The 16,360-nt window shown below is 50.6% G+C and overlaps 1 protein-coding gene across 5 annotated transcripts in view; it reads left to right on the top strand.

The window, feature by feature from the left end:
- Nol4l (nucleolar protein 4 like) overlaps window positions 1-16,360 on the top strand; it is a 121,977-nt gene that overhangs the window by 49,422 nt on the left and 56,195 nt on the right. For all 5 annotated transcript variants that reach the window (XM_029474306.1, XM_029474309.1, XM_021151042.2 and 2 more), the window contains 2 exons: window positions 2,725-2,836; window positions 9,853-9,962. In XM_029474306.1, coding sequence (XP_029330166.1) covers window positions 2,725-2,836; window positions 9,853-9,962 — 222 coding nt within the window. The remainder of the gene's footprint in view (window positions 1-2,724; window positions 2,837-9,852; window positions 9,963-16,360) is intronic.

The raw sequence follows: 16,360 nt of genomic DNA, 5'->3' as shown, positions 1-16,360 counted from the left end.
CTAGGAGTCTCACTGGTCAAGTTTCCAGGCTGCTCCCAGTTCCCTGAGCCCCCCCCCCAGGGCTTTCCCCCATCTCAGCCAATCTAGGTTGGAAGAACCCTTTTACCTCTTCCTCCCCTCCAGGGATGCTAGCGGCCAGCTCAGCTTGCAGAGCCTGGATCTGGCCACCCAGGCCACTTTGGAGTTGGGGCCAGATGTGGTCAGCAGCTGCTCCAGGCCCACCACGTGCTAATCCACCACAGGGCAGAAGGAGGATCTTGTAAAGTGGTGCAAATCCCCCCACACCCTGCCCCTCCTTCCAGCCTCTGTTGGCTTCTGAGTTGGGGAGTGAAAACCAGGCCTTGCAAGTCAGCGACTCTGCAAATAGCTTCTGTTCTCCCTGCCTGTGAAATCTCTCAGTTTTTAACACTAGGAAAAATAGAAAAGGGAAATCCATACATGGTTTCAGGAGACTGAGAGCAGCAGCACAGCAGGCAGCACAGGACAGCTGAGGGAAGGGTCCTGCCTGGGACAGGGAGGGAGCCTGGAACACCTCCTCCCAGAACATGAGGGCAGCCCACTTACTCTGTTTTGTACACGTGCATCTATTTCTAGAACAGGGTCTGAAACATCTGAAAGCCACCATCCTCCTGATATGAGCATCTTGTGAGCTTGTGAGGATTGCCTTTCTGGTCTTATTGTGAGTGAGTGAGTCTATGTGTGTGTGTCTATGTGAGTCTATGTGTGTGTGTCCTGTGTTCCATGGGCCTGTGGCATCCAAGTACACAAACAGAAATAGAGGTTCCATTTCTAGTCCTGACCAACCAAAGGTTGAACCAAAAGATTCTGTGGAAAATATAAGAGGGAGGGTGTTCTGTCCATATGGGTTCCTATGTAGTACAGAACTAACTCCTAGCTTCCTCTGACACTGCCCCACCCTCTGACAGCTCCAAGGACTTTTTACCTCTCCCATTCTCCTGTGGGACCCAGGGCCAGAAGATATATCTCCCTGGCCCACTGCTGGGGACCAAACCAAGATCAGATCTTGTGGTCACCATTGCACTCTGGAGACAGACTCCTGTGCTCTCTGAAGGCCAGGAAGCCAAGATAGCTATGCTCACCCTGTGTGCATCCCTCAGCAGAGCAGCCTGACGACCAGGAGCTGTTCTTGAGTCTGTGCCTTTCCAGTGCAGGTGAGGAAGCAACCTTATTCCCCTGGCAGGAGCCTTACTTTCCTTTTAGCTGACTGCAGCTCTCATCCCCATAACCGGTTACTCAGCTCTTCTGAGGCCTAACTTTGGGAGCGATATCTCAGGGGAGTCTGGGACCCCATCATTTGGCCAGTCAGCCCCAGCTCTGGCTCTGCCTGGAACAGACTCACTATTCCCAACTTGGCATCCTCTGAAAGGACTCCTAGAGCTCTAGGCTAGAATGAAGATGTGTACTTACCTAGCAGAAAGCCCTCCACCCTCTAGTGCTCATCTCTAAAGTGGGCCAACCTTGTCTTCCTCCTCCACTGTGGCTCTCCCATCTGTGGCTCTAGCCAGAGACACAGGGTTCGCCCTTGTCCTTGACCTCCAGAGCAAGGCAATCAGACAGGGAATTTAGAAGGGAGATAACTCATCAAAGAGACTGCCTGCTCTGCAGAGCATCAAATCAGCTGAGAAGTAACAACTGTGCCACCAAAATTAACTCTAGTTTGCAGCTGGCAGCAGTAGCTGTAGAACTCTGTAGGACGTGAAGCAGGCCAGCGGCTGGGCTGGAGCCTTGAAGGCTGTTCCTTAGAGGGCTGCCTCGACCAGCTGAGATTGTGTCCATGAATCCTGTCTCTAGTCCCTGTAGAAGCAGGCTGTGTATTGGCCATGGAAGGAGCAGGGCCCAGTAGAGTCCAGAGTGGCCCTAAAGCCCTCAGTCAACTTTTCCTCTGGGCTGTGCTAAGGGTGGGAATGCTTGGGTGATACTGCCCCTTAGTGGAGAAGAGCGGGAGAACTGGCTTCTAGGCAGAGCACGGGAAAATCAGCTGTCAGGCTGCCTCTGGCAGAGGAAAGATGGCATTAATAGGACACTTTGGACCCCTTGGACAGCCAAACCGGAATCAGAGCTTCCCAAAACCTAGAGTAAAGCTGACCCCCTTACTAGAGTTGCAGGTCCACACCCACCCTTCCCTGCTTCCTACCCAGCCTTTTCATACCCTTTCCATTCCATCTCTACTTCCCTGTCTCCAGCCAGATCTCCTCCCTCAGTGTGGGGTGCTGTGACCTGCAGTCCTACCTCTCAAGAGCCACGGGCCTCAACAGAATCCTTAGTTACAGGAGGAACATGTGGAAAGTTGGATGCCCTGAACCAGCGTTCTATAGCTCTGCCTAAAAAGGTCCTTGGCCTGTGGGTTAGCCCAGGACATCAGTGGTGGAACACTGGACTTTGCTACTAGGCCAGTGAATTTACAAGTGGGTCTTAGTTTATACATCTCTAAGAGGAGAGGTTGTTGTATTCTAGAGCAGTGTTCACAAGCTCACCTTTTAGTGGCAGCCATAAAATGTTCTGAGAAGAATATTGTTTATTAGAGGTTTAAAACTAGATCATGTTTAAATGCTTTTAATTTTCATTTTAAAATCTCCTTTATTCAAGTTTTAAAAACAAGTGGCTCATTTTACAGAAAGGAACAGAGGCCATTGGCCCCTCAATGTTGTTGGCGACTAAGTTGCCTACAAGGTGGCACATGATGTGCAAACTGTTTTCTGGCAGATCGCGGAGACCTACGCCTTCCTCCCCAGAGAGGCTGTGACTCGGTTCCTCATGAGCTGCACGGAATGCCAGAAGAGGATGCACTTTAACTCCAGCGGCCCGGAGCCCAAAGGTGGGGGCCACGCAGCGGACAGGTCCTCCAGAGGCCATGTGGGTGGTGGCACTGCCTCAGGAGCCTTGTTTGGATTTGTTTAACTTTCTAATTATTAATTACTTGCTTGCTTACTTACTTTTGAGACAGAGTCTCACTGTATAGCCCAGGCTGGCTCCAAGCTGTCAATCCTCCTGCCGTAGTGTCTCGAGTGCTGAGACTATGTATGTACCACCACAGTGCTTCTTTATTGGTTTTGTAAATGTTAAGCTTCTCTTAGAATCAACAACCCATCCATCTTGCCCTTCATGTCTTAGGCTAGCCTCTCTCCTCTCACCTAATTCTAAGTGGCCAACCTTCCTGTTCTCTGGGTTCTTCCCTCCTAGCCACTTGACCTTGCCCCTGGGGCTGGTTGTCCACTCATGTACACATGGATCTGGGTCTCTGAAGACAGACACACATCCCATGAGGCAGGTTCTTCTCACCCTTTACTGACCCTTCACTCCTGCCAGTGGTGCCTGCTCATCAAGGTCTGCCTCATGTGACCTCCTTTCAGATCAGTGAGGCCTGATTAGTACTGAAGATGGACAGACCACTTGTGATTAGCTGAAGCTGCCCTTTGCTCTGTTCAGCCCAGTGAAACCATCAAGGGTTCCCCTCCAACATCTTCCTACACAGCCCATCAATTTGTCTGCCTGCAGCTGGCTTTGACTGTAACATGGGCCAGAACATTTGACCATAGTTATCATGGGTGGCATGGGTGGCTTAGTGTGTTGTGGCTGGGGGAGGTACACTAATCAAGATTCTGGGCCTTCCCATGACATACTGTGCCTCCCCTGGCTTCAGGCCTGCAAATTATGAGCCACGGTCAACAGGACAAAAGGGGTGGGGGCAGTTGTCTGACCATGAGGACAAAGTAGGAGTGGACAGGAAGCCTCTTATGCAGGTAGACCTCTAAGGGCAGGCACCCACCTGGGGAGAACAAGTGGACTGTGCTGTGACAGCCCGGTGACAGGGACACAGGCAACAAGCACCTGAGCAGCTGATGACAGCAGCTGATTCACCAGATCGAGAGGCTTTGCTGCCTGGGAGCCTCTAAGCAGTAGCTGCCTAGCAGGTAGTAAGACAGCTTCCAAGGTGTGAAGGTCCAGAGCTAATGCTGATTCTGTTGTTGAGAGTAGGCTCCTAGGCTTGGCTGTATGAGTGTGGGTCTCAGCTCTGTGCAAGGAGTCAGTAGGGTCCCTACTCCAAGGACTGATAAGGCTTGAGAGATCATCCCTGAGCTTAGCCCAGGCCTCTAATATGGGAAAGTGCCCCTAAGGGATGCTTGTCACTGTTACTCGTGGCCTGGCCCCAAGGCCAAGATAATCTTTGGCCTGCAAATGGGCCTGAGGGCCTTTTCTCTGCTCATGCCCCAAACTGCAAGTCTGGATCCTGCCCACCTAAGTATGCTGGTCCCCTCCTATTTCTGCCCTAATTGTTTCCATAGCAACCGGAGGAGTCAGGCACAACAAAACTGCTGCCTGAAGAGGCAAGACTGCTCTGGGGGGAACTGTAGTCTTCCGGCTTTCCTGCTGTTTCCTATGATGAGGAGGGTGTTCCTCCCCAAAGGCTGCAAAGTCCTCAGGCTGGGGACTTATGTGCAGGCAGCCTAACTGCAATGCGCTTCCTCTCTCCACTGGCTGCCTCCACCTTAGGAGGGCCCTTCCTACCCTCAGCTCAAGAAAGGAGAAGGGGGGAGGGTGTTGCTCACAGCCCAGAACTGAATAGAATATAAACCAGCCTGAGGACTGTTTTGAGCCTCTCTCCTGGTGCTAATCTTGACAGGAAAGAGGACAGGTGCCTGCCTATCCTCAGTCCCAGGCAGCTGACCTTCCCACCGCAGAGAGGAAATCAGAGCACAACCCATGGAAGAGTGGGCCCCAGGCCAGGGGGACCCGTGTATCCCACAGCAGGCTAGGGAACCTCTCTGAGAATCCCCTGTTCATAATAGCTATGAGTTGTCACTCCTGGCATACAGCCAAGGAAACCAAGACCTGAAGAGGTGCTGGGTGAAATCACTCACCCAGTTTCCCTCTCCAACTCCCAAGAGAGGGAAGCAGAACCGCCTTTCTCAGCAGAGTGGGAAGAATGTCTTCCTCACAGGGCTGTAGTGATGCAGATATAGAAAAGGAGGCCATTGTGCACGGCCCTGGAGCTCTGTGGATACCTTGGGAACATGGGCCCATTGTTAGGTTATGATGCTCAGGCCCAGATAGCTTCTTCCCCTTCTCCCTAGACTCTGAGCCAGAGGTTGCAAAGGTAAAGTCAGAAGTGCCCAACCCCCACCCTGAGCACACTAGCCGGGGCCCATCCACATGCTAGATTTAAAAGGGAAAGATTGACTTCTAGATTGTCATAGAGAACGCCTGCCTGCTCCATGGTCTGAGGCATCAGCCCCCAAATCCTTGTCAGCTTTGTCCTTGGCAGGAGCCCAAGGTCAAATTCTACCCATAGTGCTTCCTTGGGCTGCACCACTGCCTGCTAGCCCTCCCTTCCCTGTGGCCAGAGGGCCTGTTATTCCTGTCCCAGGAAGGTAGGGGGGGGGGGGGGGGGGGGGGGGAGAGGGGACAGGATGGAGTCTCCTCTGGGGCTGCTGGGAGACTGCCTTGCTTCCTGGCCTCATGCTGGAAAGAAAAGGAGGAAGCAGAGTGGCCCCAGTGAGCAGCTTGTCCCCAGCAGAGTGTGAGGCCCAGCAGCCCCCAACTCCCCACTCTACACAAGGAACATAAACAGAGCAAGCTGCAGTGAGTCTGGAAGTCAGTCCTTGGATTCCAGGGCCTCTACACCACAACCTCTCCTACCAATTGCAGTGGGAACTGATGCTCAGACCAGCCTGATTTCCTGGGCAGAGGAAGCTCTGAGGGTACATTCCTGCCTTCTCTCTGTGACAACACACTGTGATATGGCTGCAAACTGTGAGCCACAGACACACAGGTTGTGCTTGTGCTGCCTCTGGAACCATCAAGTCAAGTCAATGGTGTGCAGTTCCCAGGACCAAGCCTGTGGAGCCCTCCTTCCTGTGCTTTCCAGGCACATTACTGTCCATTGCTGGCTCTTCTGTCTTGCCTTGTTGGCTGGCCTTTCATCTCCCTGTTAACAGACTCACTGAGTGACAGTGGGAGATGCATAGCCTTTCTGTGTGGTGGTATCCTGTCTGCACCCATTTCCTGGGTCTGTGGATCTGTGGGTCTGTGGGTCTGTATGGAGACCTTAGGAAGTGCTGTTTTGTTGCCTGGGAAATCCTTTGTACTCTTAGAAAAGCTTTCTTGAACTACTCCAAAGCACTCTTGGCTCTAATGGACTCCCATACAGCCCATTCCCCCCTGCTCACCCTCCTTATCTCACAGCCTCTTCTTCCCCTTCATGCAGTGAGCAGTAACTGTGAGTGAGGAGAGATTCCGATTCTGTGCAGGCCCTCTGGAGTGTGCCCGTCCACTGACTGCCTTCCTTCAGCCTACGCTTGAGGTGCCCGTTTTGTTTCCTAGTCTGAACTCTACAAGGCTGGCTGGTCTTACAGCTTCTCTGCCCCTCATCCTCTAGTACCCAGCAGTACCTGGGAACTTGTGTCATCTCTGGACTGAGGAGTTCTCTAGATAAAGGTTGTGAGAGTGAGCGGGCACCTGGAGAATGTGGCATCTGTGTTGATTGACAGGTACCTTTGGTTCCCACTGTGGAGGCTAAGCTTGACCTGGCTTGTCTTATCTTAGGCAGAGCCCAAGTTATTGATCCTTTCCCAAGCCCCAAAGAATCAGACTGAGCACGTGGGCTGGTTTCCATTTTTCTTGGAAAGGAGGTGTTAAAACATTACTGGGTGGCCCTTTCTCAGCCTCTCTTCGTAGCAGCCTGCTGGATCACTTAGCCTCCATGTTGATGATAGCTCTTAACTCTCCTCTCACCATAGTAACAGTGCCCAATGCAGTGGCATCAGGCTGTTTTCAGTGGCCTGGGCATGACTACCACATGTGTTGGCACAGAGGACCTCACTGTCCAGACAACCCAGGCAATCCCCCTTTTCACATTTACGCTCTGCTTTAACTTGCCTGGCATGGCATCCTTCCCACACTGGGGCGCCATTGGTTTGCATCTGCTGTTGCTCCACTTACCATATCCAGAGCTTAAAGGGTTCCCCCAGCCCTTCTGCCATCCTCCTCACCATGGTGAGCCAGTTCTGACCTCCCATGCCAGCTCTGTGGCTCCCTTTCTCCCTGGACATATGCCCTGCCTACGTTGACACTGCTGCCCCAACAGGGTGTTCACTCTGGTCTGCCCACCAGCACAGGTGTTCCCCGATAGCTTTGTTTGCCTGTTTCCCTGCCACAGGCAGCTTGTCACCCTCTTTCAGCACTCCTGGCTCTTCTGAGGCCCCAGAAGCATCTTCAGATTTGCAGAGATGCTGGGGAGCACAGACCAGGGAAGACCCTTTCCTTCTGCTCCAGATCACCATCCGAGACACAGTTCTTTTGGGGTTTTCCTCCTAAGCCAAACTGTCATCGGCTTTATTAGTGCTTTTTGATAACCATCCCTGGCATTCAGGTATGATGTAAGTTAAGTTACATCAGGGCATCTGCCCTGTGTGGACGGCCAAGAGCAGAGAAGCCCCTGTATGAGCAGGGCCATTGAGGGGTGGGTGGCCCTTTGCAGCCTCCATATTGTTTAGCAACTTCATGCCAGATAACCTTACCCTTTAAGAAAATTAAAGTGAATTCACACTTCTTGGCCAGAAACACTAGGATTTGGAGACAGGAACATGGCTTCTGTCTAACTGCACCTCAGTGTCCCTGGAATACTGAGGACCTAATGTGTTGCTTCCAGCCCTGCCAATCTTTGTTGAATAAGGCCTAAAAGCTCCCTGGGGGTAAGGAAGTCAAGTCTAGGTTGATGGTGGTCTATTGAAGAAAAGGGGGAACAAGAGCCAGCTCCATTTTCCAACAGGCTAGGCCCATGTGCATAGGATTCCCTACTCCACCCAGAAAAGATAGAAAATAGGGAACAGCCCTCCCCACCATCAGCACAGCATTCAGTGCCATGTCAGGGATTTGAATTCAGTGTGAAGTGAAATCTGGGCAGTGTAGCAGCAGGCTAGTGGCAGGCACTAATAATGCTGCACTCAGGTTTGGTTTGGTTTTTTAAGTGGACTAGCATGGATTCGATAGCTACCATTTTGAGTCAGAATCACAGTATGGACTTGGACTCATAGGGGACCAGCAAACAGTTTTAGTTATAATTTATTTGTGTGTAAGTAAGAAAGACTTGAGAGCTTTAGAAGGAAAAGAGTGCCTCTCCCCTCTCACCTGTTGTAGGGTCCGCTGCCCGTGAAGTGTATGTTTCCATAAGTTATCCAAGTCCATTAAAATATAGTTATCACCACATTAAAGGGCATACAGAAGTCTTGGGCTCAGTCTGGTCTAGGACCAGTCTCTTCCAGGCTGTTCCTGCCCAGGCCACATAGCAGGGCCCCCTCTTGGGATGACTCTGCCTCTACTCCGTGTTTCTGAGGCTTTTTCTCCTCTTCCCATTCAAGTCAAAGATGAATTGTTTTACTAATGTCCACGGAACCATTTCAGACTCCTTGTGTTCACACCTCTAGACATTCACACAAGTGTCTGTCTGTCCTGCGGCCTCCTCACGTGGCACAGCGTTGGGTGCAGGGTCCTCCTTGGTTTGGGTGCTAGATCTAGAGGGGCAAGTGGAGAAAATCACCTGTGCACCTTGGCCCTGTCAACTGCCTCTTCTGCAGCAGTGTCTGGGGTGTGGTGGTGACAGAGGTGGGCAGGCTTTGCACAGCGGCAGTCGCTCTTGTTTTACCCAGCTCAGATCCTAACCCTTTGGTGAAATGGAGATCCTGAGGCCTCTGTGGACAGGAGAAGTCCAGAAAATAGCCAGCCAGGACATTGGCCTGGGTACCCTGGGCAGGGATTCAAAGGTCATCTTTTCTTTCTGACCCATAAATCCCGTCTCTTAGAATAGTTCTGTGATGGAAAAAACCAGCATACAGACTAGTACCTATTGCCAGAGATGCTCCCTGAACTGTTGGCTACACCAGTCTATATACCCAACCAACCATATGGATACGGCTTAGGCAAATTCGGGAAAAGACTCATAGCAACATGTGTAGGGAAAAAAATACTTCTAGTGCTCAGGAGGCTGAAGCAGGAAGATCATGAGTTCAAGGTCAGCCTGGGCTATATACAAAGCAACACCCTGTCTCAAATAACTTAATTAAAAGAAATGCATTTTTGAGAGGAAAGTGAACTATAATTCTCTGTGTACATTATGATATCAAGTATGCAAAGAAAAGTCACAAGGAAAAATAAACAGAAGCATATGCCAGGTTGCTTGGTGCAATTACGCTTTTAAATTTTCTTCACATCTTTCTGCACACTGCAGATTTTCTACAAAAAGAGCACACATAGCTTTGATCCTTGGGACAGCAGAGCAATAAGCAGGAGGAAAAAAAATCCTCCTCTGCATGCAATTATGGAAGCACCAGGATTTGGGAGGGTGGAGGGTACTGGGGGCCTGGCTCAGATCTGTGAGCCATCTGGTCTCGGAGAGTGCTCTGGTGAGGGGACACTGTGGGGCTGAGGCTGGAGTGGGACAGGCAGAGACAGGTGTTTACCAGCAAGAGCCAACTCTGGCCAGAATTGGAAACTTAATGCCTGCAGGGTCCTGGCAGGTGGCCTGAGTGAGCAAAGCTGTGCCCTGGCAAAACACACATATCCTGCCTGTAAGAAGTGGCAGCTACAGGGCCACATGGTTGTCACAGGAATCCTGTGTGACAGATCTTTCATTTCTTTTGAAACAGCCAAGTCTCACTTTTTTTTTTAAACTGGCACCTAACTGGCAAGCATTTTCAACACTGTGTGCTGCACAGCACACAGGTGGACAGGTGACCAGCGAGTGGCCGCTAGCCCTCTCCTTGACGGAGGCAGCCTCTCACCACACCCTCATTCCAGGCAGGGACTGAAAGGGGTTTCCTTTTGTTTTTGCTGCAGAGAATGAGCCTCCATCCCCTCTGGTGTCTGGCATTATTGATTACAACATGCCCCTCACCTCCACCTACTTGAAGCAGATGAAGCTGCGAGTGATGAACTCTCAGGAGCAGGTAAGGTGCCTGCTCTCTCCCTCAGAGGCCAGGAGGCTGACCTTGGCTGGCTGTGGCTGAGACTTTCCAGGGCTTGTGGCCCACAGCAGCCTGGATAAACACGAACAAATAAAAAGACAGTTCTGTGGTCATCTGGTCTCACAGCAGCATGCTTACCCTGTGAGTGTCTTCTGAAACGTGGAGACTCAGCCTTGCCAGGCTCTCTCAAGGGCCTGCTAGGGACAAATGCTGCAGAGCCCAGACCTCAACTCTCAGGGTCTCCCCACTGTTACACCACTGGCTGCTTGCCAGTGGCCTCTGTCATTCTTGGGTCCCAGGAAGATGATGGGCCTTGGAGGTTAGATCGGGCTAGATAAGGCCTTGGAGCTCCCTGGTTGTCCAAGACTCCCAGATGAGGTTTGCCAAGGGCTGTCAGGCACCATGAAAACAAGCTCTGAAAACTCCCCACACATTCCACTTGCTGACCTCTTACAAAGCAAATAGCCTGTCTTTCAAAGAAAATCTGGGTGAGCACTGTCCTCTCCCTCTGCTGCAACCAAAACCAGGGCACTCCTTCCTTACTTCATCTCAAGTGCCCCCACCTATGCTTACATCAAGTCCCCAAGGCTTTAACTAAGGGAAGGGGCACTTGTTTCCACATGGAATCCAGGTCAGAACTCTTGGTTTATGCTGTCTTGCATCGCAAGCCTCCTTGACAGTGTGAACATGTGGGGGTGGGGGAAGGCTTGTGGCTGGACCTTGATGTGGCAGGGTGAGTCTGTGCCACAGCTGGGCCTGTGCTACCTACAGTGAGCATTCAGGCTGTTCGGCTTCAACTGCAGAGATGCCCCCCCGCGCCCCCGCAGTCCTGTTTCTTGAGGCTAAAGGAAGGAAGCCAGCTTTTTTTGCGGGGGAGTGGGGGGCACCTCTCACGTCCATGTTTTCCCTCTCATCCAACAGTGACTGTCCTAGGATGGTTGCTGTTGATGGCAGTGTGCTGGGGTGGGGGTGGGGCACTGCATGGTTTCTGCTGTGGGGTAGCAGTTGTTAGAGCTTAGGAAATCTCATTCCCACTGTGCAGTTCTCTGGTGACTACTGAGGAGGAGGAGGAGGGATTGTGCCCTTTGTTTTCCTATAACCATCCACAGTGTCACTGCTCACAGAAACCACACAGACAGCTGAGAGCAGTGCCACATGGCCTTTTCTCTCCTGGGACAGGCAGCTGGATCTGGGTCACTGCCGGGGCCAACGTGGTCAGTGTGGTGTGCAGATGTGGCCTCCTCTGTAAATCCTGTCAGGTTTTGTTTGCTTTTAAAATCTTAACTGTAGTTTCTCTTATGTTGGTAGAAGGTGGTGGTGAGAGGGATTAACAAAGGTGGGGCTTTTTCTGTGAGCTGGGCTCTAGTGCCTAGCAGGTAGCTATAGCTATTGGGGAAGTGACAACTGGACACAGTGGTGCTATTGGGAAGGTTTTGTCCTCTGGGATGTGTGGTATATGGGTACTTGATGTACATTGGAGGGTCTGTGGCAGGCAGGGAAGTCTTGCCGCAGGAAAGAATGCCACCATTTATACTAGATATGAAAAGAAAGAAAATTTCTATACCATAGGGGGAAGCCTATGCAAAGGCCCCCCTATGCCAGGTCAGGGAAGGACAGAGTCTGTACAAGTCCCTACCAGAGGCTGCACACTGGACCAGAATGTGGGAGGGAAAGGGTCAACTCTCAGCCACTCAACGAAGGCTGGGCAAGTATCTGGCAAGGCAAAGCTCATGGACTGATTGTCCTGGCCAAACTCAAGCTACTCCCACAAGAAGACTGCGGGAGTCATTGTCGCCAAGTGCTCAGCAAGTCTGGCTGCAGCTGGGTCGGGGAGTGCAGAGACTCAGAGTGACCAGCTTCCCTGTCTGTGGGGAGGGGGAGAGGGCAGGCCCTACTTGGGCACTGGCAGGTGAAGCAATGGCAATGTCCCATCTTTCTTTGAGCCTCCCACCCACCTGTCAATCTCCAGCTCCCTATGACCAGCAAGGAGCGGCAAAGCCTCGGTCTCCACTGCCCTGCTTTACGGCTGGCACAACGGAAAACAAGCATCACTGCTGTGGATTGTTATCTACAGCAGCAAAGAAGGGGCCAAGGATCAGAGTCCTTGATGCCCCTTCTTGAGTTGAAACTAAAAATCCATATCCTTGCATTAGTAGCCTGTTCTTCACACACTGGAGGCAGACAGGGTCCTCCTTAGGACAAGTGGAGGACTATTTGGCCTGAGTTCTGCCTGTCCCATCCCACGTCCCTTGCAAGACCCTCGCTCTGACCACAGAGGCCATAGCTGGCACCTGTAGTATTTGCAAGCTGCTAGTGTGAGTTATGAGGAAGGCAAAAACAGTCCCCAGGCACTGGGGCAGGATAGATAATGTCAGTGTAATCACCGCCCTGGAGGACCAACAGTTCAATCAGACCTTTTGGGGATTTCCAACATTTGCGCTCCAGGAGACACCAGGGAAGCGGGGCATATGCAGCATGTACACCCTCACCTTGTTCTGGAAGACAGTGAGAGGGAGCGGGGTTTTCTTGCAGCTGGCCAGTGTTTGATCCAAGTTAATATGCTGGGCACTTAGTCCTTCTCTATAAAGATACTAGGAAATATGGACACCTGGCACCTGGTAACCCTACCCCTCAACACACACACACACACACACACACACACAAGAAAACTCCAAGGGTAACAATAACACAGAGGAGGAAGATTCTTCTTGAGGTCTGATTCAGTGCAGCAAATATTGTTACGTTTCCTCAATTCACAAGATGGTCTGGGCTACGTGGCATTCTCTACAGGGACCTCCTCAAAGAGAATTACTCCAGGAGCTGTCATCAGAGTGGCTACAAGGAGCTGAAAAATTGGGATATAGTGTCAGAAAAGGTTTTATTTTTCTGCCAGGTGAGGTGGCCCATGCCTTTAATCTTGGCACTTGGAAGGTAGAGGCAGAAAGATCTCAAGTTCAAAGCTAGCTGGGTTCAAAACCACAAATTCTCACAAACTCCTCTAGAGATGCAGAATTGAAGCCACGCTGGTTGTACAGTTGATAAACTTATCTTCTTAGAAGAATCAGGGTATGGAGATGTGGCAAGCCATGAGGGAACAGCTGAGAGCCTTCCACAAGAAGGTTGCATCCTAGACAGGGTGCAGGCTAAGTCAGAACAGAGTGACCTGTCAGTTTCCAAGTCCCCTCCAGAGTGTGCTCAGGGCAGAGTCACCGCTTACTGCCTTTTGCCTTTTCTTGTTTTTTCATTCTTTTGTAATTAAATATCACAGAAACTGTTTTAAAAAAGAAAGAAAAAATGAAAGAGAGAGAGAGAGAGAGAGAAAGAAAAAGAAAAGAAAAAACCCAACAAGACAAAACGCACAAAAGCCTGAGGACAGTGACAAAGATCCCAACAACCTCACCCAACCCTTTCCACTTCTACCCATTCCAGAAGCACCTTGCTGGCTTTGCATCCCACCCTCCAACCCCCCCCCCCACCTCCCACACCAACCCCACCCCTACCCCATGCCTCCACCCCACAGCTCCCACACCAACCCCACGCCCCACTCCCCACTTCTCATAGCAACTCCACCCCTACCCCATGCCCCAACATCCACCTCACACATGCCATGCCACCTCCCATGCCATGCCTCCCTTTTTTTTTTTTTTTTTAACTTTTCTGCTGCTGATTCTTCTTCTGGAAGGTGAAGTTTCCGGGTGAAGTTTCCAGGTATCACTTGAAGTGGGTACATTCTGTCATCTACTCATTTGCATATTCACACATATATTATCCAACCCTCCATTCATCTGTCTTTTGTTGTTCTGTGATCTAGGCACTGGTAAAGATGCTAAGGAGGTGGCCTGGCCTGGCCTGGCCTGGCCTGTGCTCTGTGAAAGACAAGGGAAACTCAAGGCAATTAGTTGTGTGGGGCCTGCAGAGAGATCTCAGCAGTGAGTGCTAGTGGGTCCTCAACACAGAGGGACTGTCGACTGGTGCCTGCTCTGTGTCTGGTGTGTCCGGTTGATCCTTTGTACAAAGAACTTGCATATCACTCTCGTGCTACACATTTGATGGTCAGGCTTAAAATCACAGTCACCACTCAGGAGGCAGAGGCAGGCGGATTTCTGAGTTTGAGGCCAGCCTGGTTTACAAAGTGAGTTCCAGGACAGCCAGGGCTACACAGAGAAACCCTGTCTTGAAAAACAAAACAAAAAACAAAACAAACAAAAACAAAAACAAAAAAAAATCACAGTCACTAGAGATGGCTCAATGCTTAAGAGCACTGGCTGCTTTTCCAGAGGTCCTGAGTTCAATTCTCAGCAACCACATGGTGGCTCACAACCATCTGTAATGGGATCCAATGCCCTCTTCTAGTGGGTCTGAGGACAGTGACGTTGTAAAGCAATAAACAATTTTTAAAGAAAAGACCACAGTAAGTAAAATAATTAGAAACCCATGTCCTTCCCATCCCCAAGCCTGTTTGAGGCGCCTAGATAGAGGTGTTTGGATGGAAAGCAGAGAGAAAGCGCTGTGAACGAGGGTCGGGGAAGCTGAGAGAGAGCCTGCCTTAAGATGGGAAAGTAGGAAACAGGAAGAGGAACCTAGTGAGGGTGCAGGGACCCATGGATACCATGTCTGCCTTGTGACTCCTGTGCCTCAGTGGCCCCTGTTGTCCCCATTGCTGTTGAGGTACATGTTTAAAGGGAGATCCTACCATACAAGTCACACGTGGAAGCAGGGCCACCTTGCCTCCTTCCCTGTGCTAGCTTCATTTCCTGGAAGCTCCACTGCCCACCCCCACCCCCCGCAAATGTTCTGTCCAGAGGTAAAAAAAAAAACAGTCTACTACTGCCTTTCCTCCCTCAGTGTTGATGTCTCAAAGGTTTTACTGCTCTCATGGCAGTGAGAAGTGGTGCAGTTCGAACTACTTCCCATTCAGTCACCTGTGCCAGAGGATTTTCTGAGTCTTCTTCACCTGGAACCTGTAGACCCACTTGGAGTCTTCAGATGGTTTTCCCTCCTTCCCTGCAAAGCAAACAGCGGGCAGTGTTCTCAGTCAGGACAGAGCACCACCCCCACTTCAACCTGGGTTTAGGTTTTCAGCAGATCTACCACCTAGAAGCTGTGCGGCCTAGCCAAGGCATTCTACTTCTCTGTCCTCCAGTTACTTGAAGGTCAAAGGAACATACTTAGATCATCATTTTTTAAGACATTTTAAATTGTGTGTCTGTGTGTGGGCATGTGCACATGTGTGCTGGTGTCTGGGAGGCCAGAGATATAGGACCCCTTGGAGTTGGAGTTGTGAGTGGTTGTGAGCCACCAGCTGTGAACTTGAGTCCTTTGCAAGAGCTTGTTCTGGACTACTGAGCTCTCTCTAGCTCATCCTTTTTATTTAAATTTCTTTGCCTATTTTGTGTGTGTATATGGGGAGTGTGGAGGTCACAGGACACTTGCAGAGCATGGTTCTCGGCTTTCACCAGGTGGCTCCTTGGATTGAGCTGAGAACTTGGCAGTGGCTACCCTTCTCTGCTGAATCATCTCACTGCCCCCAAGGGGGTCAAGTGATGGAAGACACAGCAGGCACTGGGCTGGGCACATTAGAAGCACTTTATAAAGCTATTGATTTCTTATTTGTAGTGCTGAGATGAAACATAGAGACTCACACATGCTAAGCAAGATCTTTATCACTGAGCCATCTCCCCCATCCCACCTCCACAGCCCTCAGCTACCACATTCACTTCAGAAGGAAGCAAAAACTACCTAAGAGCTGGGCTGTAGCTCAGATAGCACTCTAATGCAGTGTTTTCCCCTGAGCTCAGTCCTCAGTGCCACAATAACCTGTGCCTGCAGTCCCAGCACTAGGAAAGAGGCTCTGACATTCAGGGTCATCAACAGATGTATAGTAAGTTTGAGGCCAGTTGGTCCTTTGCTAGAAGAGCCCAAGAAAATGGAGAGCAAAGCTAACAAAAGCTAACAAAAAAAGGGGGGGAAAGCATAGGCTTTTGCATATACATGTTACATTTAAACTATTTTTAAGTGTGTTAAGTGGTCTCAACTTCATCAAATCACATTGATAAACAACCATTACAGTCATCTATTCTCCTCACAGGGGTGTGTGTGTGTGTGTGTGTGTGTGAGAGAGAGAGAGAGAGAGAGAAAGAGAGAGAGAGAGAGAAGAGACAGAGACAGAGACAGAGTCAGAGACAGAGACAGAGACAGAGACAGAGTCAGAGTCAGAGACAGAGACAGAGACAGAGACAGAGTCAGAGACAGAGTCAGAGACAGAGTCAGAGACAGAGACAGAGTCAGAGACAGAGACAGAGTCAGAGACAGAGACAGAGACAGAGTCAGAGTCAGAGACAGAGACAGAGACAGAGTCAGAGACAGAGTCAGAGACAGAG

This window comes from Mus caroli, chromosome 2 (genome assembly GCF_900094665.2).
Source record: "Mus caroli chromosome 2, CAROLI_EIJ_v1.1, whole genome shotgun sequence".
Classification (NCBI taxonomy): domain Eukaryota; kingdom Metazoa; phylum Chordata; class Mammalia; order Rodentia; family Muridae; genus Mus; species Mus caroli.
The sequence above is the reverse complement of the archived record's forward strand: the minus strand, read 5'-3'. Positions and strand labels throughout refer to the sequence as shown.